Source organism: Dasypus novemcinctus, chromosome 9 (genome assembly GCF_030445035.2).
Source record: "Dasypus novemcinctus isolate mDasNov1 chromosome 9, mDasNov1.1.hap2, whole genome shotgun sequence".
In the NCBI taxonomy this organism is placed as follows: Eukaryota; Metazoa; Chordata; class Mammalia; order Cingulata; family Dasypodidae; genus Dasypus; species Dasypus novemcinctus.
In genome coordinates this window covers 41,247,363-41,271,290 of record NC_080681.1, presented here as the reverse complement: position 1 = coordinate 41,271,290, position 23,928 = coordinate 41,247,363, and the positions used below count along the sequence as shown (strand labels likewise).

Here is a 23,928-nt window from a genome sequence, read left to right as displayed (position 1 = left end):
AATTTCCTGTAAGTCTATCATCCAGTCTCTAGCTCTCTGAGACAGCTTGGTTTGCTTATTTTGTGCCGAGGGGTTACTACCAATCACTAACTGGTGATGTAACTAGAAAAATACCTTGAATAAAAGGGGGAAATGGTAAAGACAAATTAGTTTATATGGCTAAGAGTCTTCAAAAAAGAGTTGGGAAGTCATTATGGGGGTCATGCTTATGCACGCCTCAGAAGGATCCCAGAGACAGCCAAAGGAGATACAACCACAGGTACTGGTACTCCTGAGGGTTATGGAGATACACCGGTTCTACAGTCATGGCAGATGACTCTGGAGATCAGTGCCTTGTCAGTGGGCCCTACTTTGGAATATGTGTTTCTGAGTGTGATGGAGTTGGACTCAGACATGATGACCTTTCTACACATGCCTCTTCTGTCACTTTTACTGAACCTGTGGTTGGTGCTGGGGTTGGTGTATGCTCAGGAGACTTGAATGACTTGAATCCCTGGACTGGCCATTTGCCAGCTGAACCCTGAGCTTCAGAAGAGTTGCAACTCTACTCTCTGGTTCATTGGACTCACCCAAGTCAGCTAACAGGGAGGTGAAGATAGTCAACTACCACACCAGGGAACCATGATTGCCTACAACTGCAAGCAGGAGAATCGCATCCATGAACCATGTGGGATCTAAGCCCCCTCTCGATATAGAGGTGGAGTGGACATCACCATCCCAGGGTCCACAGGATGGAGGAATAAAATACAGATTAGAGTGGATTTACTGGTATAGTAACCATACAGTACTATACCAGTACTATATAGTAACTATAGAACTACTGTGACTGGTAATGGAAGAAATTGTAACACTGATACGGAGAAAGTGGGCACGGTAGTTGTTGAGGACAGGAAGAGGGAAGAAGAGATGTTATGTGGGGGCATTTTCGGGACTTGGAGTTGTCCTGAATGATATTGTAGGGACAGATGCTGGACATTATATATCCTGTCATAACCCTCTGAAAGTACTGGGGGAGAGCGTAAACTACAATGTAAACTATTATCCATGCGGTGCAGCAGTGCTCCAAAAAGCATTCACTAAATGCAATGAATGTGCCACAATGATGAAAGACGTTGTTGATGTGGGAGGAGTGGGTAGGGTGGGTTATGGGGTATATGGGAACCTCTTATATTTTTTAACATAATATTTTTTGTGATCTATGTATCTTAAAAAAATACAATTAAAATAAATAAAATTTTTAAAAAAGAAAATGAGTTATAATTACAGTCATCAATCTAAGCTGAAAAAATAACCTTGAGTGGTTGAGCAAGTCACTGAAGAAAATATGTAGTATGATTTCATTTAAATGAATTCCCAAAATGATCAAAACAATTGCTATTGCAGGAGTACATACATAGATGGCAAAAGTATGGCGAGAAAACAAGAGAGTGATTACCTCTAAGTGCAGGAGGGAAAGAAGTGGATATGATTAGAAAGGGACACATAAGGGCCTTCTAATGTTCTATTTCTTAACCTTTTATTATTGTTACCTGTGAATATACTTTATATTTATCATACATTACACAAGAAACTAATTAAAAACATTTTTAAATGCAGAGACCCTGAAGTCCTTCAAAAAGTCTGAATTTGAATCCTATCTCTGCACCTTATAGAAAGAAGCATGGCTTCAGTTTCCTTATCCATACATTAAATGATTAGATCAGCATCATAGGTTTGTTGTAAGGAATAAATAAATTGGAATTTATAATAAGGAATCAAATAATAGCTTCCTTTCTTCTTATCATTATACCGTGAGTAGTATTTAAAACAGTTTCGAACTGACATTTCACTTATCTACCTTATCTACTTACTCCACTCATATTAATAATTTACAATTATTATTCCTAAAACATCTCTGTCATCATTCTCAAAATCTTCCATTGGCATGTTAGCATTCAAACTCTTAATCTTTATTTTTAAGACCTGTCACAGTCTGTCTCCAAATACTTATCTCTAATCAGGTAGTTTTGTCTCTAGTTCCCATCCTTTGTTTATTTTGTACCTTTTGCATAGAATCTCTCATTATTTGGCAACACTCACAAATCCAACCCATCTGACTCAAATCCTAATTTCTTATGAAGTCTCTCAGAATAATGGTTACACAAATTACTCTTTCCTTTGAACTCTTTATTACTTATTATATGCTTCCTAGTTAGACTTTTCGACTTTTCACATGTGGAGGTCTTACATCTCTAGAAGATTACAAGTTCCTAATGACTGAAAACCATGTTTTAATCTTTTTTTTCTTAAGATTTATTTATTTATTTATTTCTCTCCACCCCCTCCACCCCCCGCCAATTGTCTGTTCTCTGTGTCCATTTGCTTTGTGTTCTTCTGTGACTGCTTCTATCCTTACCAGTGGCACCGGGAATCTGTGTTTCTTTTTGTTGCGTCATCTTGTTTTGTCAGCTCTCCATGTGAGTGGCGCCATTCTTGGGCAGGCTGAACTTTCTTTCGTGCTGGGCGGCTCTCCTTACAGGGTGCACTCCTTTCGTGTGGGGCTCCCCTATGCGGGGGATACCCCTGTGGAGCACGGCACTCCCTGAGCGCATCAGCACTGTGCATGGGCCAGCTCCACACGGGTCAGGAGGCCAGGGGTTTGAACTGCGGACCTCCCATGTGGTAGGTGGATGCCCTATCCATTGGGCCAAGTCTGCTTTCCCATGCTTTAATCTTATTTTCAAGTCATTGCTTTGCATAGTATTTTACCTATTGTACAAACTCGATAAATATTTCTTGACTGACTGAATGACAGTTGAAGAATAAAACAGTTATTATAAGAAATCTTTGTATAAAATCTTGATTTTGGTATGGAATGTGAATCTTCAGGTCTGGGTTAAGGTGATTTTGGAGAAGTATCTAGAGTTTTATGCAATCTTCTCTTTTCAAATTAGCTCACCATTACATGGAAAAATACATGATATACTATAATAATTCAGTACAAAAGCTATGGCCTTACATTCTGAGACAACCTCACAGCTAATAGGCATCTAAAAATTTATCAGGGATGCTGTACAAGAGGGAATAAAAGCCTTTTTTAACATCTCTAATTCCATAGCCAAAGTAACAAAACAAAACTTTATAGCAACAATTAATTCCTCTGTTTACTGGAGAACAAAGACCATTTATTGGGTACTTGTACTTTCAGCTGTAAGCAGTAAAGGTTGTGGTTTTGCTTATGTTATGGGATGCTTGAAAAAAGATTGCCAAATAGGATAGGTCTCAAGAAGGGTTACTGATGTATGTTTTACATTTATATACATACATACATATATATATCTTCACAATGAATAGAACTATAATTAACACAAGTTTTAAGGTTTTTAGTCAACAGGCATAAAAGGAACAGAAAATGAAGGCCTCTTTAGAGTTGTGCCAAATTGCTCTAGAAAGAACACAACTTGCTTGCAAACAGAGTTACCCTTTATTCATGATTTTCTTGATGACCACCCTGTGTAGCCTCAACAGAAGTTTAATAGTTCATATTATCTTCACTTTCCAAACAAGTCATGTATATGAAAATGAAGGAAGTTTCAAGATGCTTCCATGAAACACTGTACACAGCTAAATAATCATGTTAATAGGGTCAGTAAGTTTCCCTTTGTTTTTCTCCTTTTTCTAAAAATAACTTTTAGAGACAGCGAATAGACCAAGAAGAGAGACAAAAACTGTTGTTCCTTTTGAACCTATACATAAATGACTATATTTTCTCATCCTCCTCTACTCTAATTCCTCCTCTAAAATTCTCAGGTTCTTTTGATAAGCCATTGTTTTAAAATTTGGTGATGTGTATAAAATCAATTAGGATCAGGGAAAGCTTCTTGGACAATGTGATATATGATGTATCAGTGTTAGCTAGATGAAGAATGGCAGAGGAAGGAGATATCCAGACAAAGAGAACAGCATACACAAAGCTGTGAGGTCTGAATAAGCATGGCATGGTTTGGTGCTATGGGTTAGTTGATGTGAATAATGATTTTGGAAGGGTGATGGTAGATGAAGCAGTAGAATTAGACAGAAATAATTAGGGCATAAAGAAACCTGTGTTAACACTGTGCTAAGACCTCTCAATATATAATGTCATTTATTCATTACAACCTATAGGGTACCTAAAATGTAGATACTAATATAATTCTAATTTTACAGATAAGAAGTTAAGACTAATGACTTGCCAGTAAGTGACAGGGCTTGTACTTGAATTTGAATCTGCCTGGCTTCTATGATAAATATCTCACAAGCTTGTGGAGAAGAGAATTCCCATACTTTGTTTCCTGGACTTTTTATTTATAATTCTTCCTTTTTGTCTAGGAGAATGATGAATCCAGCCATTAGCAAATATATTAAGCTGACTCCCTCCCACTGAAGTTTGAGAGAACACATCAAATAAGTCAGGCAATACTGGGAAATTAGTATTAGTGAAACTTCTTTGTACTTTTTTATAACTTTAAAACAACTTATGAACCCATAGACTTTAAGCTTGCATCCACAGGCAACTGGGACAGTGTGTATTTATGGCATGTGAGGAAGATTTTAATTTCTAGTACAAGATGATGCACAATCCAAAAATCTTCAACATTTCTAGGAAGGAGATAGGATCAATTTTTCTTTTACTATTCTGTACCTTTTCTTTTTGCTTATTCATCATATTTTAAATAAACAGATGGAAGAAAGTAAAAAAAAAAAAAAAGAAACCTGTGCTAAAAGTAAGGAAGTACAAACCTTAACCAGGAAGTTGTGGAGATCACTGAAGAATTTAAACAGAAGAATGATAAGATTTGATCTATACTTTACAAAGATTATTCCATCAGCAGCATGGAGGTAATCTGAAGAGATACCAAACTAGAGTAGAGGCAGGAAGAACAATTTGAGGGCTACTGCACAAAATCTAGGTGAAAAATAAAGAGGGATCAAACTATAAAACTGACAGTGGGAATGGTTTTAAGGGCAAAGGCGGACTTTCAAGTGAAAGATCAGACTGAGGGTGATAATTGATGGCATGGGATCATTTAGGAGTCAGGAGAGGGTTTTACTGTAAAAGGTGGATTTGGAACAGAACACTTCTATTGAGACAGAAAAGAAGGAGAAAAGATTGCTACGTCCAAGTATAAGTTTGTAGGTGGCAGGTAGAGTGGCCAGATAAAATACAGGATTCCTAGATAAATCTGAGTTTCAGATAAACAGTGAATACTTTTTTAGTATAATTATGTCCCAAATACTGCACCTCCTTCCCTTTGTAAGTTCCCTTTTCTGGACTGCCATTCATCTTTGCTTCTCTATTTAGCAAATTTCCACTCATTCATTCTGTCAGCTCTGGTGTGGCCTTCTGGAAATGCATAATCTAACTCCCCTAACCCTGTGCTCTCACAGTATTGCACATAATGTACTATTCATTAAGATTTTTTTTTAAGATTTATTTTTTATTTCTCCCCACCCCCGCAGTTGTCTGCTCTCTGTGTCCATTCACTGTGTGTTTTTCTATGACCACTTCTATCCTTACTGGCAGCACCGGGAATCTGTGTCTTTTTGTTGCGTTATCTTGTTGTGTCAGCTCTCCATGTGTGCGGCGCCATTCCTGGGCAGGCTGCACTTTCTTTTGTGCTGGGCGGCTCTCCTTACGGGGCGCGCTCCTTGCATGTGGGGCTCCCCTACGTGGGGGACACCCTGTGTGGCACGGCACTCCTTGCTCGCATCAGCACTGTGCACGAGCCAGCTGCACACAGGTCAGGGAGGCCCGGGATTTGAACTGGGGACCTCCCATGTGGTAGGTGGACACCCTATCCATTGGGCCAAGTCTGCTTCCCTCATTAAGATTTTAAAAGGCTTCCTTGTATATCTTTCTCTAGATCAGACTGTAAATTTCTTGAAGGTGGAGCCCAGACTTTTTACCTTTATATCCCTAGGGTCTAGAACTATGTCACATAAGAGGCAGCCAATAAATATTTGCTGAATAAATGAATATCCTTTATCATTTCTTGACTAGATTTTTCTAGCTCAGCTCGCTGACTCCATTTTTCCCCCTCTTTACTTCATGCTCTATTCTGAAATAAGAGACAGTTTTTTAAAAACATAAGGCACCTAGAATACTTTATATTTAAATAGCTTTGATTGCCTCATTATGCCCATAAAATAAACTACAAACTGTTTGGTACAGTATTAAATGTTCTCCACAATTTAGTATCAAAGCTAAATGCTTAAGAGCTCAGACTTTGAAGTCATATCTGGGTTAGAATCCTGGCTATGCTCTTGATAGTTGTGTGAGTTACAATAACTTAACCATTGTAAAATGGAAGTAATATCTTCCTGATAATGTTGTTGTGATGATTAAATGAGTCAATATCTATAAAGCATTTACCATAGGACCACAGTGCTTGAAACTATAGTATGCAAACAAATATAGCTATTATTAATTTCCTTCCAGATTATTCTCCTATTATTTCCTCTCTACCTACACCAATATCTTCCACAATGGCTACCCTTCATAACTTGCCAATCCTCCAAATTTCAGGCTATTCATCCTTCCATGTATTTAGTTATAATGCTCTATTTGCTTAAAATAGCCATTCTATTTCTGTCTGCCGGGCAAAACTTGGTATTTAAATTTTTCTATGAATAATTCCTAATATACATACACAACAATAGTAAAGGAAGTTAAAAATGCTGAGGTCTCTTCTGGTATTTCATGCTATGGAGAGGTTCCAGGACACCACAAGGTTTTATTTTATTTTAATCAGTGACTATTTTATAGACCCTAAAAGGTTCTCATCAATTTATTGTACTCCATTTCTTTTTAGTGATGTTTTTCATCTCTTCCAAGAAATTCCTTTTGAGTGGTTTGCTCTGCAAATACCATCACCCCAATATAAGTCTACACCAAACTAGGAAAATCATTCTTTATTACCTGAACCCAAGAGTCTGGATAACATTTTAACTAAATTAAGGGAACTACAAGAACAATTAGACATGCAAACTATTTCCTAATTATCTTGAAACAAGCTGCACAAAGTCTGTTAAATGCACCAGACACAGCTAATTTATAGGAGATACAGAAAAGTTCTGATATTCCTAAAATCTTTTTTTTTTTTTACCTTTGGTCCTTCAGGGCCGTTTTGTCCAGGAATTCCAATATCTCCTGGAAAACCCTAAAGAATATAAAAAAAGTAGAGAATTTATTCTAGAACAAATTATTTTAAATTATTAAGCATCTAAAAATTCCCTTTGCTGTTCTTTTAGGCCAAGTTAAAACATTTACACTCCTCAGAAAATCAGTATTAAAGATTCCTCAAATTAGCTTTAAACATTGGAATACAAAACATACAAGTTGTACTGAAACAGAATTCATCTCATCAGTTATTTCCAAATAATTCTCATACCCCAGAGAAATTCTATGGTACAGTCTAAGTGAGCAGAAGTCTTATTTTAAAAATTATCCAAAACTTGTAAATAAGGCCTAAAAGTGTATTACACATTCTTTCAATGTCATGGGACACAGGTTCAATGGAAGATTAAGGGAAGTACTGCATTTGACTCATTTCTTATTAATTACATGGTAACAGATTTTGTTAGGTATAAGTAACTTCATTTAGTGAAAAATTTCAAAGGTTATGATTTAGTATGCAGGACATTAAACAGTTTTGCTTCTAACTCAGCTACCTTATCTTAACAAACTTCATTTAATTGTCTATAAATACTTAGCTACTAAAAGCTATTCAAACTGTCTGAACATCTTACTGGTTTAACATCTTAACACATTCCATCATTAATCAATGAGTTGAATAAAATCCTTAACCCTTGTTTACTTCTTTATTTGCATGAGACTCATGATTTTACCTTTTTGGAACTTCTACTTTAGCAGTCTAAAACAGTTGATTCAAGAAATAGAAATGGACAATAGTGTTAAAAAATATACGTGTGCGGAGAAAAGGCCTAGAATGTTGTTCTTAAATTACAATTCTTGCTGAATTAATGAATTAGAGTATGAGTCCTCATGATCAGTGTCAATATTGATAATAAGCAAATAATTGTGGTTTCATTTCTATTGATTTTGTCACAGATAAAAACTGCTTCAGAGTTTCTCAGACATAAAATTACATTAAAAACTGAAATAAGGAAATTGACTTAGATAAAGGAATAAAAATTAAGGCAGGGGCAAGGAAAAGGAAAGAAGGCTGTAATTAAAATATGACTATCAGCTAAAAAAGGCAGTTCAGTGGAGTGATAAATGTAATTAGTTAAAAATGCAAGTCAGATGGAACAACAAGGTTGTTCTGGGATACTCAGTACAGGAAAGAAAAAACAGTAACAAAGGCATATGGACTCAACCTTCCTGGATTAGAAATGACAGAAATATCTTGACTAATTTAAAACTTAGATTCTGTGGAGAAAATTGTTACTTGGGGTCATTTCCGCAAGAGAAAAAGCAGAGGGAACAGAAAGGCTGATCAGAGGCTTGTATTTCTTGAAGTTTTGTAGTAGAATATGTTTAATACATACTGTTGTTAATTGCTTTACTATTTAAAGGGAATCAATCTCTTAAATGCTAATATTTGTATATATGGCAACCTAAAAGATTGGATTCTAATAATTTCATATCCTAGCACACCCTTTGCTGGTTTAGTGGGGGAAATCTCTACAGACTTGAATCAAGACACTTCTGTCCTAGTTTCCATTGTACTGCTTTCCAAAACTGAACACATAATCGTCCCCATTATACCTGCTCGTCTTCACCTTGTGTTTACTATTTCTCTTACCTGTGTTGCCTCTATCTACTATCTTTCAAGTCTACCCAGCATTCAGATCACTGAACTACTTTCAGTATTCTGAAAATACACACTCTCTCACTTCTGGGCTTTTACACATACTTGAATAATTTCCTCTTACCTATCTGGAATAACTAAGTTTTAAATAGAATATTGAACAATATTTTACTTGAAATATTTCTCTGAGTTAGGTCTCTTCTTTGAACCTCACACCATCCTGGTTCTACAAGGTCACTCCCAGAGTATTTTGGTTTGTTTTGTTTTCCTCATCAGTTTATGAACTCCCTTGAAGGCAGTTTTATGTCTTATATATTACCATATTATCAGCAACTAGTGATAAAATATAAAAGAAGAATAAGGAACTAGTTACTTTTGGTAGAGGAGAAAGGTTTGGGCTAGAGCACAGAAGAGCTTCTGAAGGTAACTGGAAAGTTCCATTTCCTGATCTTTGTGGTAGTTACAAAGTGTTTGTCTTATGCTAATAAAATACATGGTTGGCCTAAACAGTTTTCTGTGTCTGTGTTTTATTTTACATAAAACAATAAGAAAGAACTTCTGGTTAAACACAGAATATTGAGTATATGCATGAATCTATTTTCCTTCTTAAAATCTCATTAAAATATCAGTAAAGGAATTTTAAAAAGACATAAAGTGCCAGAGACAAGGGATACAGTAGATAAGAGATGTTAAGAAATCTGATCTTACATTACAGATATACAAGATGAATATTTTAAAATTAAAATTTTTTTGAAAAGCTCAGGAACACATCAGCACAATTATGATTAAAAGGAGACAGGAAAAAAACCTCTTTCTTTCTGACATAGGCTAGCTTATAATTTTGGCCAAAGAACATCTTCATTATTTTAAAAACTCATATCTGGGTTGCTACCAAGTAGAGATTTTACCTTTCATATAATAAATTTTAAGATATATAAATGAGAGTGAGATTAGATCAAATGAACTTTAATGATAACGAATATCTATAAAAGGAATCTTTTTTTATGCTCAAAATAGACTGTTCAAAATGTAAATCAAACAATAGGACATGGGCATCTTTATCAAGCAGCAAAATTTTAGAGAGTTTACAGATTGAAAGATTAAAAAGCACATTACGCAGAGTTTATCATTTTCTTTTTTAAAAAGTACATTGCATGAAACTATACTGGAAAAAAGTAAATATAAAATCTGATAAAGATATTCTAATTCATTTTTCAAAATCTAAAATAATTTGGAAAACATTGAAAAAGAAAACATTTTCTCCTACAATGTGCTCTACTAGCTCAGTTATGTCATCACATCACAATAGGAAATATCATACATTAATATGGAAAAAGAAAAGCAACCTGACTTCTGTTACTTTCCTGATAGAAAGAATCTAACCATGAATTTTCACCAAGAAGCAAAAAACTGAAATATCTTTAAAAATAATAAGTGAAAGTCTTCTATTTTCAGATCCCTCAAATCTGTCTGTTACATTGAAAAGAGTGACTCAGCATTCTCTCCAGCAAAAACAAATTTTATTATTCTCTGATCACTAAACTCTGGAGACTAATTCAAATCCATTTTATTTTAAAGCAACACCCTAGGAACTAAACCACCAGCATATTCCATTAGTTTCCTGGAAAGTCATAAAAGTACAATATTGTCATTCTTATACTGGCAGTAGCCAGAAACTTAGAAGACAGTGTTGAGACATAGTAAACATATGGTACTCTATGGCATACCTTGAGGATTTAGTAGTTCTCTAAAAGGAGTGACACAGTCTATGCTTCCTATTAAAATATAATAGATGGTCCTTCAAGTTAAAAATAGTAATTGGATAACCAAACCACAGATAAATAAATCTAAGGGATAAATTAATTATGGTATATACATAAAATGGATCAGCCTGGATGTAGCAACCTAAAATCTCAAATGCATTTTGTTAAGCGAAAGAAGCCAGACAAAAAAGGGTACTTGCTATGTGATTCTATTTATATGAAAACTTTACAAAATGCAAATTAATCTATTATGACAACAAGCAGATCAGTGGTAACGGGGGAAGGGAGAGGGTAAGAAGAGCAGGAGAAGCCGAAGAGAGGGATTACAAAACTCCACAAGGAAATTTGGGGTTTGACGGACATGTTCATGAATCTTGATTTTGGTGATGGTTTCATGGCTTATACATATGTCAAAAATTATCAAACTGTACCATTTAAATATATGCAGTTTATTGTATATCAATTATATCTCAATAAAGCTGTAACACAAAGGTAATTGGTACTGGGTATTTAAGGTAGCCATTTGTTTTCAGATAGGCAACCCATTGTACCAATTTGAAGTCCTTTAAAGAGAAAATTCATTGCACTTGCCCCCAGATAATTATCAGTGAAACTCAGATTTTGAACTGTTTTGGAGGTAACAGCTTGTTAAATTAGAACAACAGCTTTAAAATAAAGTAAAGGGAAGTGGATGTGGCTCAAGCAATTGAGCTCCTGCCTACCACATGGGAGGTCTGTGGTTCAGTTCCCTGAAGAAGACAGTGAGCTGGTGTGATGGGGAGGCATGGCAAGCTGATGCAATAAGAGACATAAGAAGAAAAACATAATGAGAGATACAACAAAGCAGGAGTGAAGGTTCCCAGGGCCTCCTAAAGAAGACAAGCAAGACAGCAGGCTGATGTGACGGGCAGGTGTTGCAAGCTGATGCAACAAGATGACACAACAAGAGACACAAGAAGAAAAAAAATACAATGTGAGAAACAACAAAGCAAGGAAGGGAGGTGGTTCAAGTGCTTAGGCACCCCCTCCCACATCAGAGGTTCTGGGTTCAGTTCCCAGTGCCTCCTGAAAAAGAAACAAGGAAGCCAAACAGATACAGCAAGTGCAAACAATGAGGGGGTGTGGAGAAATAAATAAAATAAGTATTTAAAAAAATAAAAGTACAGGGAGTGATGTGGCTTAAGTGGTTGAATGCCCACCTCCCACATGGGAGGTCCCAGGTTTGGTTCCAGGTGCCTCCTGAAAAAACAGGAACAAACAACAAGCAAAACAAAAAAAAGAGAACCAGCTCAGGGTAGCCAACATGGCTCAGGGTAGCCAACATGGCTCACTGGTTGAATGATGGCTTCCCATATACGAGGTCCCAGGTTCAATCATCAGTCCCTGGTACTTCAAAAAAACAAAACAAATACAAACAAAAAACAAAGGAACAACTGAAAAAAAAACAAACCCCAAAAAATAAAGAACACGATTTTGGGAAATTTTCTGGTAAAGTAGTTTCAAAGTATTCTACTATCTTTCCTAGAAATTTTCCATTTCTCAATTATTTTTATATCCAATGTGCTTTAAATACTGAAGACCACAGTATGGTTTGGCTTAGATATAGCTTCTCAGTGGTTTATAAGTCTGAACAAAGAAGAGATGACTATAGTCCTTGAGAAACAGTCCTGTTAAAAAGGATAAAATTAATAAATCACTTAAATAGGGCAACATGCAACTTATGAATTCCTAAAGGGCAAATTTATGCACAGCCTGGTCTGGTGCTAGGCATATAGCACTTTCAATAAACATCTGATGGCCTGAACTGATGACTGAATTAAAAATGAAGCCCATTTGAAAAGTTATATTTTTAATTATGCAGTTTCAAAAGCTACACTTTGTCAAAACAAACAAACAAAAAACACACAAAAACAAAAACCTTGGCATGGCTTCTACAGACTGAATTGAAATTTTACATATGCAAACAAGAAAGAATTCCTCCATACGGAACTGCTATAAGGGGAGAATTTGGTTTGATAAAAGGATCTGGAATACAGTCAGAAAATTTTGTTCTCTAGTATTTGTGAAAGCACATGTCATGTCAGTAATACGATGAGTCCAAGTAGGAAAGTAATTAAAAACAGGACTTTAACTGACCTTTTCTGAGTGAGGATAACCTAACCGAAAGTTAATGTAAAAGGAAAAAAAAAATTAAGGCAAAAGTAATAAATTCATTTCCCCAGTACTATAGTAACTGACCTTTAAGACAAAGGAGCATGTAAATTGCAAATGAAGGAACTGTTTTGTCTTCTAAGAAAACCACAAAAAGAAAATATATGAGCTTCTGGAAAAATAAATGCAAAATAAGAATCCATCTAGGTATCTGGTATCTGGCTCTCTTTCATTATCTTTTGTTGTTTTAGATCTGAAAAGCCATCAAAAACAGATTTCTTTCCTTATAATAGTCTTGAAAATTTTTGCGTTATTAATTTATTTTTCCTCTTGTAATGCCATCTATTTGAGCAAAAAATATGGCACAGCTGAATTCCATATGTGTACCATCCTAAAATTTCAGCAGAGGAAAGCCATAAAACACAAAAACAATAAAATTCCTTGTGACACACTTTGTTCCAAATGAGACTTTGTTTAATATAATCCTCACAGTAGTACTGAAATCCACAGAAAACTATACTAAACTTATAATGTAAAAATAAACTATTCTATTATTTGATTCTTACGTTTAGATAATCTACAGTGACAAAAAGCAGATCTGAGGTAGCCTGAGGAGGAAAAGGGCAGGAAGGACAGAAAAGGGAAATTACAAAGGTGCACAAGAAAATCTGGGGATTTGATTTTGGTGATGGTTTCACAAGTTGTACATATGACAGAAATGACCAAATTGTACCATTTAAATACATGTAGTTTATTGTATGTCAATTATATTTGATAAAGATGTTTAAAAAAGGTAATTGTTATTGGGTATTTAAGATAATACCTGCTTTTTGATAGGCAACATTTGTAATAATTTTAAGACTTTTAGAGAGAAAATAGCATTTATTAATTGAACTTGTCCCCAGATAAAATCAGTAAAGTTTAGATTTTGGATTATTTTGGAGGTAATAGCATGAACATTACTTGATACTAAGATTTGGAAAATTATCATTTTAGGTAATCAATATCTATATATTTGACTTTAGGATTCTTATGAATGTCTTACTTAAAGAAAACCAATTCATTTATTCAACACAGTTACTATATTCTTCATGCTGGACACAAACACACACACACACACACCAAATTCCCTGGCTTTATTCTCCCCCTTTTTGTTTGTGTTTGAGTAAGGGAAGAGAACGTTAGATGATAGAAACAACAGATTTATATTGCTATGGGGAACTGGCATGTATCAATTAACTACTTTTGTTCTAGATACATGGCTATGTGCCTGGAGTCATTATTTGTAGTTTTCCATTTTTTTTCTAAATGAAATTAATACTGTGGGTAATTCCTTTTCTTTATAAAATTATATACTGGGTAGTTGATATGGAGACCTATATTGAAGCATCATGGAGAAGAATGTATATTACCCAGAGTCCTTGCCTTTGGAGATGAAAACCATAACTGGCCAATACATTGGGAGAAGTATTTTTGGCTGTGTGTTAGCTGCACTATGTTAGGAGAGGCATTTGTAAAACTGTTTAAGTGGGAAGATGGTATTTGTTCCAACTGGGTACTGAAGATGTGGAATACAGAAGGCATTTTTAAAAATCTACTTAGCCTCTTTTCAGAGAAATACTTTTTCCCAGTTATCAATCCATGTGCTTCTGATATCCATTCTGGTATTCAAGGATGGGTAAATGACTCAAATATTGATAATTACAGTATTCCAGTTCCAAAGCTTTTGTAACTGATTTAAGAACAGTCATGCTATCCAAGCCAGATTGGCTAGAGTCCTGAGAATTTTTCCTTGAGCTATAAGGAAAGAAGCATGCCTTCTTCTTGCTAAGATTGCTAACTTAAGGCAATATAAGCCTAGTGCTCCCCAATGCTATCTTTTCCACAATGTGTTCTTCTGAATAAAGACAATGATAAGTAAGTATAAGAGATGGAGAGTGTCTCAATTATATTCATTGAGCTCCTACATCCAGGCAAACTTCTAGGCACTGCTAGACATCTTGAGCACATTAGCCAATTCATTATTTTTTGTTTAAAATAGTTTGATTTAGGTTTCTGACACTTCCATGGAAAAAGACTAATCCACTGAACTATGTGCAGTTCTTTAAATACATCTAGTTTTCTCATATATCTGTGCCTTCATAAATGCTGTTCCCGCTGACTGGAATGCCCTTGCCCTCTATCTCTATTTGATAGATCCCTACTAATTTTTCAAGTCTCTGAAAAGGCAATCATGCTTCTTGGCATCTTCCTTGACTCCCTGCCTCAGCTTCTTAGGTGATATGATTTGTTACCAACTGAAATGTAATATATTCTATGAAATATTTAATGGTTCCTGTCAATCAGAAGCAGTAGGTTCTTCTTTTATAATCCTATAGAATTCCGTTAATCATGCTTTTTTAAAAGCACTAACCACACTATTTTGTAATTATGGCCATATTTCTCTAGTCCAATAAAATGTGAACTCAAGGAAAGTGAATATATATTTTTGGCAAAAAATTGCAAAATTAATACTCAAACGATTTATTACTGTAAATCCTATGCTGAAACCTCAAATAACTAGCTCAACATGTGGCAGGGAGATAATTCTCCATGGGTCTCTTCCATTTTTGCATATCACGCAGATGAGGCACTGACTATCCATTGTTCTGATCCATCTATCCAGGGATACAGCAAGATAGAGATAGTATGTCCCTCCAGAGCAAAGGTAGGCATGCTTACTGTCCAACATAATAGAGATGCTATCTCCTTTTGGAGCACATTATCTTTTATTACTGCCAATTTTAAAAGATTAGTTTTCCCTAAGCTCAGGATTCTTCTTAGGTAATGCAACTCACCATATTACAAGTGTCATCTAGCCACCTTCATGTCACACTCTGGAAACTGGGGCTTGGTGAGCCAGAGAAAAAGGGCTGATATTCTGTATAGTGCTATTGCTGAGAATATTAAACTAGCCTCTGACCCAGGAGACATGTGTCTTCTACCAGAATAGATGAAATTGGCAGCACCGTCACAGTTACTGATACTTTTGGTGATGAATATATGAAAATGATTAAGACACACTTTTCTAGAAGAGGAAGGATGAGGACCTCATGATCTGATTAATGGGATTTGAGGGAAGTCCATGGGAGTCAGCAGTGAACATATTGACCAAATTATCTGGTCAAATGGTCAATAAATGGTTCTTCACTTTATTGCTCATTCAAAGGAGAGGCTGGGGAGATGGCTGCAGGCCCAGTACCAGGAATTAGGCTCAAGGACATCTGCCCTAGTTAATGCTGAGTCTACTCTAGGTGGGGAGACTTCCTTGTCAATCTGGTTGTTAGCCTCAGGTCCATCCCCTTGATATAGTTGGCCACAGGCTGGCTTAATCCAGTTAAATCCACTGAGATTCTAAAATGGACATTTAAAAGCATGCTTTTGCTTGATATAAGGAGACTCTCCAAGATAACCTCAGTCTTTGACTTTAATAAAGACCACCCTGGTGAAAATGAGGACCCACTGCTTGGCCACTCCTGGTACCTTTGTGAGTTAACGGTCTCAGCTCATTTTTGTAGTAAACATCTGGCCCCATTTATCAAGAACTTCATCCAAAAGTCAACTATTTGGCAATCGCTAAAGCCCAGAGGGATTAACAGCTGAATCAACAAACATTCTAACTATCCTGCTACCACACTAGAAGGTGGTCTGATCACAGAACTGGGAGGAGGCATAGGGTCAGTGGCCATCGCTGACATTCTATGTTTAAAAAACAGAAAAGATTCCTGTACAGCATCTTTCATATATTTTTAGTAAAAGCAAAGAATCAGTATGAAAAAAAATTTATCATATCCTTTAAGGAACATGATGTTTAATCTTGGTATATCTCTAATACTTACACTTCTGTGAAGACTAAATGCACAGATATTTTTACTTATCTGTTACAGGAATTTAATAATTTGCCTAGAATAAGGAAAGTATCAAGAAGAGGGGAGTGGGTGTAGCTTAGTGGTTGAGGGCCTGCTTCCCATGTATGAGGTCCTGGGTTCAATCCCCGAGACCGCCTAAAAAATAAAAAAAAACAAATACCAGGTCAGGAGAGCCAAATCTTCATTCAAAGGTAAATAACAAGGGGCCACTAAAGAGGTTTTTTTTGGGAAGCCTATGTAGCTCACTGGTTGAGTGCCTGCCTCCCCAGTATGAGGTCCCAGGTTCAATTGCTGGTTCCTTCTTAAAAAAAAAAAAAAAAGAGCAGGGGAAAAATTGAAGTGTTTTGAAATCACATTTTTTCAGATGGTCTTTAATGCTGAAATGTTCTCTTCAATGCCAATGGCAAATACTAAGAGTTTATGACTAAATCTTGAGAGTGTTTTGCTTTTACTACATCTTATGTTGCTCTGAGCTTTCTGAATAAAAGGGACTAGGAAGAAATGTTGGTCAGTTTTATCCTGCCTCAATGGTAGAATAGATGAACAGCTCTATATGATTAATTCGAGAAATACCAAAGTTTCTAATGACTTGTAGATCTTCCCCACACCCATTAAATGACCCCAAAATTCTACAACTCTCTGGTTTCTGTTCAGCATTGAAAAGTAAATATCCTTGAAAGGTGATTGTATTTCGGTTATCTGTTAATCTATTATTGCTTGGAGTGAAATATAGTTATCAGCTCTTTCCCTAAAAACGTGCTTTGATAAGAAGTAAGGGCACACTGCACGAAGAAAAAGAGTACAGTAGTGGTTTGACATGGACAAGAAGGAAATAATATAGAGGGAAATAACATAAAAAGAAGATACCAGAGGCCTCAGGAAAAAAATTATTTGGCCATTTTCCAAGACAGAAATAATATAGAAAAAAGATACCAGGGGCCCCAGGGGAAAAATTCATTGGCTATTTTACAATTGTCTCTGAGGATTGTACTGACTCTAGACATTCAAAGAATGACCTCATTTTTTATTATTTATTTTATCAAACTTTATCAATCCCAACGCCTTGGAAAGAGACACAGTGGAGGCTTTGACATAGTCTGAACTGAATATTTTTATATCATTTTTATTGAAACATATATATAAACCATACTGTCCATCTAAAGTGTACAGTCAGTGGCATTTGGTATAATATCAGAGTTGTGCATTCATCGCTGCAATCAGTATTAGAGCATTTTTATTATTCCAAAAAGGGAAAAAATCCTATTCCTTAGTAGTCACTTCCCAGTCCTTCTATCCTTCTCCTGCCATATATAACTGCTAATCTAGTTCCGTGTCTATACATTTATTTATATTTGCATTTTGAATAGAAAGAGTCTAACAATATGTAGTACTTGCATCTAGCTTCTTTCACTTACCATACTTTTTTTTTAACCACTGATGGAAGAATAATAGTACACTGCTATACACTATAGTCCATGGTTAGCTTTGGTTTTACTTTTACCTAAATGTCACCCTATTAACTACTTGTAACTTTAATGTACAATTTGTTCTGTTTCTGAGAAAAACTTTCTTAAATATATGCACTATTAACCACACTCATTTTCCACGAGAGAGTTCACTCTGCTATACAGTCCTATGTTTCATTTTTGGCTTTTCTTCTAGTGATAATTGCAACCTTAGACTTCCTTTCAACCACTATCATACCTAAATAATAGCACTTCTAATTACAAATACTATAATATGCTTTTGATATTTCTATCCATTTCCATATATTTACAAACAACATTTTTGCCAATTCTGCACAGATTAAGCCTCAGTTTGAACTGAATATTTCTTGAATATAAATTCCTTGAAGTCAAGGATCTAATCTAATTGACCTCAGCATTTTTTTTAGTTATTGACTTATAAATAAGTACACAAAAATATATTTTTCAAAATGAATAGTTAAAATTTTACTGTCCAAAGAGAAGCCTGAAAGGCAGAGATATACCTATAGAGAGGTGGACGTTTAGGTTCTGAGGACCAAGCTAATCACTCACATCTGAGCATGACTGCTAATTGTATTGGAGGCAAGATGGAAGAGATTAGTGCTACCATTATAGGCCTAAAATACATAAAGGGTGGTGATCCCTATCACAGAATTCTTTAATTTGTCAGTCTGGCCCCTGCAGAAATCAGATGGATTCTGAAGAATGACTGTAGACTAGTACAGCACCCGCTACAAGCTGCTATGCCAGATGTAGTACCACAGTTGGAGCCAAGTACCAAGGATTCATTTACACAATGCATGGCCATTGATTTGGTGAAGGCACTCTTTTCCTTTCCAGTTAAAAAAAGAAAACCACAGTTTGCATTCTTGTGGAATAGATAACAATATTTATATATAGCTTTGATATATTAATTCTCCTGTCTCTATCATAATAATATAGTCTAAAGAGATCTGGAACTTCAGGACATTCCATAGAACATCAGAAAGACATCATGACATCATACTGATTAAACTGGGTAAGCAAGATGTGATTACTTATCAACTGAAGTTATACTGAAGGTCTTGGTAAGACATGTGTGCCCCTGATGGTGAGAGATAAGCCCTAGAAGGATTCAGGGGCTGGCCTTTTCAATTTCAGTGGTCAAGTGTATATTAAAATATCCCCTCCAAGGTAAAAGACAACTTGTTGCATTTTACATACCAACCACAAAGAAGGACAGTGCCTGGGGCATCTCTTTGGGCCTTGGGGACAACACACTCCTGTTAGAGCAGGAATACTGCCCTAGCCCAAATATCAGGTGACACTGAAGGCTGCCAGCTTTGAGTAAAGCTCAGAGCAGGAAAGGGTAACATCTTAAGTCCAGGCTAAGGTACAATTGACTCTACCACTTGGGCGATTTAACTTGGAAGACCCTGTGATATTGAAGGTATTAGGGATGGAAAAGAGATGCAGTATGGTGCTTATGACAAGCTCCAGTAAGAGAATTACAATGATGGCCCCTGGGATTCTAGAGTAAGGTCATGCCATCTTCAGCAGAAAATATGTCCTTTGAGAAACAGCTTTTTGTGTTACTGAATGCTGGTAGTGGCAGAACATTTGACAATGGGACACCAACTGACCATCCACCAGGAACTTCCCATTATGAACTAATTTCTGTCAGATGTACCAAGTCATAAATTCATACAGGCCCAAGCAGAAGTCCACTGTAAGGTAGAAATGTTATGTCCAGGACTGGCCCAAAAAAGGCCAGTGGGCAAAAGTAAACTGCATGAAAATGGAGCCTAGACCATCATGTTACCAATCACAATTGTACCAGTTCCCTTCTCCAAATGGTACCTAAGGGTGTTTGGGTCAGAGTGAGAATGCAGGTCCCATAAAACCAGCTGAAGGAGGAGAAAAAGCTTGAAATTGGTTTACAGATGGGTCAGCTTGGTAAGTGGGTATAGGGTGAAAATGGACAGCAAATGCATAAGTGCCACACTCACAAGTAGCCCTAAATAACAGTAATGGAACAAAATCTTTCCAATGGGTAGATCTGTGAGCAGTGTGCTTGTTCATTCACTTTACATGGAAAGAGAATTGTCATGAAGTGAGAAATTTATAGATTTCTGGGCAGTAGCCCCAGCCTGCCCATCTGGTCAGGGGCCTGGGAGGAAAAGAAGGAGAAAAGAAACAAGGAGATCTTAGATAGAGTCATATGGGTGGACATGTGAGATTGGGCACGAAGTGTGAAAATTTCTGTATTACACATAAATGCATACGTGGAAGTATACGTCACGGGAGAGGCACTGAAAAACCAAGGAGACAAATGACTTGACCAGTTGACATTAGTCAGCTTTCAACACTGGCCATCCCAGTACTGGCATGAGAGTCATTTAACAGAGTAGACATGGTAGCAGAGACAGATGTGACATACACGCCCAACAGCATGGGCTACTTACCAACGATGATATATTGGTTTTAACCCATCTTGCACCATCCAGAGGCAGCCAGCCTCATAGAACACTGGAATCTAAAAGCATAACTGAAACACCAGCTTAGAGGAAATAATATGAACGGATGGAGTACTACCCTTTGTGACAGAGAGTATTTATTAAATCAGAGACCTCTATAAGGCACTTTGTTCCCAATAGAATATATGAGTCTGGAAGCCAAGAAGTGGAAGCAGATGTGGCCCTATATACCATTACTTCCAAGGACACACTGTATTGTGTGCTTCCTGTCCCTACAACTCTCGTTTCTGCAGTGTCAGCAATCCTTTTACTCAAAAAGGGTTTTCTGCAAGGTTCCACTGCAATAAAAGTTACGGCTGCTATCAGAGCACTTTGAACTTTCTGTGACTAGGTATGAGTACCAAAAAGAGGAATCATCACACTAACCCTAATAAACAGAAGGAGGTAGGGCTGCTTTTACACAATAAGGGCAAGGGATAATATTCATGGAACTCAGGTGCTACACTTAGGCACCTTCTGATGCCCTTCAGGAATGAAAAATTTAGGTTATTCTACCAGGTAAGTCACCAAGGCCTGTTAGGGTGATAACTGAAAGTAAAAGGGAATTTAAAATGGATAGTGAGGAAAGAAAGGTTGAATACTAGTTGTGAATCCTATCATCGAAATTGACAGGGACTACAGACTGGAATTCCATTAACAAAGACAGATTAAGTAGAATAAAAGTAAGTTAGATATAACATACCTAAACAAAATAATATATAAGGAAGATAAAATCTCTTTATATTAGTCTCTACACCTAATAATAAAATATCTTTCTATAAAGTGCACATTCTAAAACTGATCATATTTTAGAACACAAAGAAAACATAAATAAGTTCCATGACATAGAACAGTAGTATCTGATCACAGTGCAGTAGAAGCAGAAATTATTAACAAAATCAAGAGTCCAATTGGGAAAGATTTTAACTGCTTATTTAAATAACTCTTGGATGAAAAACTAAATCCAAACTGAAATTACAAATATCTGGGAAAAAAAAAAAGGTAATATAACATTCCATATCTGAATTTATGGGATGCATTTAGAATAGTGTTCAGAGGAAAATTCATTATCCTTAAAAGTTTTATGAATAAAATTAGAAGAATGAAAATAAATTAATTAAATTTCCAGTTAGAAAAGTCAGAAAAATAACAATAACATAAGCTTAAGGAGTCCTGAAAGATAAAATAAGGATAAAGGAAGAAACTGAGGTAGAGAAGAGAAATACAGAAGACTTAATAAATCAAAATTGTAGGATTTTTTCTGACCAAAAAATAACAAACTAGGCAAACTACTAGCTAGTGTAATCAAGGATATAAGGGAGAAAACACAAAAAAAATTTAAAATGACACATTGGAAATATCATTGAAACAAAAAAATTAAAAATCAAGTTTTGTGAATAGAGGCCCTTCATGTCTTTGGTTAAGTTTATTCCTAAATATTTCATTGTTTTAGTTGCTATTATATATGGAATTTTTTTTCTGATTTCCTCTTCAGATTACACGTCAGTCGTATAAAGAAACACTGTTGATTTTTGCATGTTAATCTTGTATTCTACCACTTTGCTGAACTCATCCATTAGTTCTAGTAGCTTTGCTGTGGATTTTTCAGAAGAGTCTAGATATAGAGTCGAATTATCAGGAAATAGTGAAAGTTTTACTTCTTCCTATCCCATGTGGGTGCCTTTTATTCTTCACCTAGCCTAACTGCTCTAGCTGGAACCTTTAGCACAATATTGAATAACAATGGTGACAGTGGACATTCTAGTCTTGTTCCTGATCTCAGTGAGAAAGTTTTCAGTCTTTCACCATTGAGTACAATGCCAGCTGTAGGGTTTTCACAAGTGCACTTTACCATATTGAGAAAGCTTCCTTCTATCTTTTGGAGTGTTTTTAACAAGAAAGGGTACTGTATTTTGCCAAATGCCATTTCTGTGTCAGGAGAGGATCATGTGATTTTTCTTCAATTTGTCAATGTGGTTTATTACACTAATTGATTTTCTTGTGTTGAACCATCTTTGCATACCTGGAATAAAATCCAATTGATCATGGTGTATAATTCCTTTAATGTGTTTTTGGATTCAGTTTGCAAACATTTTGCTGAGGATTTTTGCATCTATATTCATTAGAGATATTGGCCTGTAATTTTCTTTTTTTTATAGTATCTTTATCTGGTTTAGGTATTAGGGTGATGTTTGATGTTGGCTTCATAGAATGAGTTTGGTAGTGTTCTTTCCTGTCCAAGTTTTTGGAAGAGCTTGAGCAAGATGGGTATTAGATCATCTTTGAATGACTGATAAAATTCACCTGTGAAGTCATCTGGTCCCAGCTTTTCATCTTTGGGAGGTTTTCGATGATTGTTTCAATCTCTTCACTTGTGACTGGTTTGTTAAGGTCTTCTATTTCTTCTAAAGTCAGTGTAGGTGGTTCATGAGCTTCAGGAATTTGTCCATCTTGTCTACAATTTGTAGGTTTTCTGGCATACAATTTTTCATAGTATCGTTTTATAATCTCTCTTATTTCTAAGGGGTCAGTGGTAATTTCCCCCTCTCATTTCTGATTTTATTCATTTGTGTCTTTTTTTTTTTTTGGTCAGTCTAGCTAAGCGTTTATCAATTTTGTTGATTTTCTCAAAGAACCAACTTTTGGTTTTGTTGATTCTCTCTATTGTTTTTTGTTCTCAATTTCATTTATATTCTGCTCTGATCTTTACAATTGCTTTCCTTCAACTTGATTTGGGATTAGTTTGCTGTTCTTTTTCTAATTCTTTCAAGTGTGCAGTTATATCTTCAATTTGAGCTCCTTCTTCTTTTTTAAAGATTTGTTTATTTATTTATTTCTCTCCCCTCACCCCACCCCCCCGCCCCGGTTGTCTGTTCTCTGTGTCTATGTGCTGCGTCGTCTTCTTTGTCCACTTCTGTTGTTGTCAGTGGCATGGGAATCTGTGTTTCTTTTTGTTGCGTCATCTTGTTGTGTCAGCTCTCCATGGGGGTGGTGCCATTCTTAGGCAGGCTGCACTTTCTTTTGCACTGGGCAGCTCTCCTTACGGGGTGCACTCCTTGCGCATGGGGCTCCCCTATGTGGGGGACACCCCTGCGTGGCATGATACTCCTTGTACACATCAGCACTGCACATGGGCCAGCTCCAAACGGGTCAAGGAGGCCCAGGGTTTTAACTGCGGACCTCCCATGTGGTAGACAGATACCCTAACCACTCCCTCCTTCTTCTTTTTTAATGTAAGCATTGAGGGTTATAAATTTCCCTTTCAGCCCTGCCTTTGCAGTATCCCATAGGTTTTGATATGTTGTGGTCTCATTTTAATTCATCTCAACATA

General features: G+C 36.1%; 1 protein-coding gene across 1 annotated transcript in view; it reads right to left on the bottom strand.

The window, feature by feature from the left end:
• COL24A1 (collagen type XXIV alpha 1 chain) overlaps positions 1-23,928 on the bottom strand; it is a 365,386-nt gene that overhangs the window by 208,741 nt on the left and 132,717 nt on the right. The window contains exon 20 of the mRNA XM_058303231.2: positions 7,125-7,178. Coding sequence (XP_058159214.1) covers positions 7,125-7,178 — 54 coding nt within the window. The remainder of the gene's footprint in view (positions 1-7,124; positions 7,179-23,928) is intronic.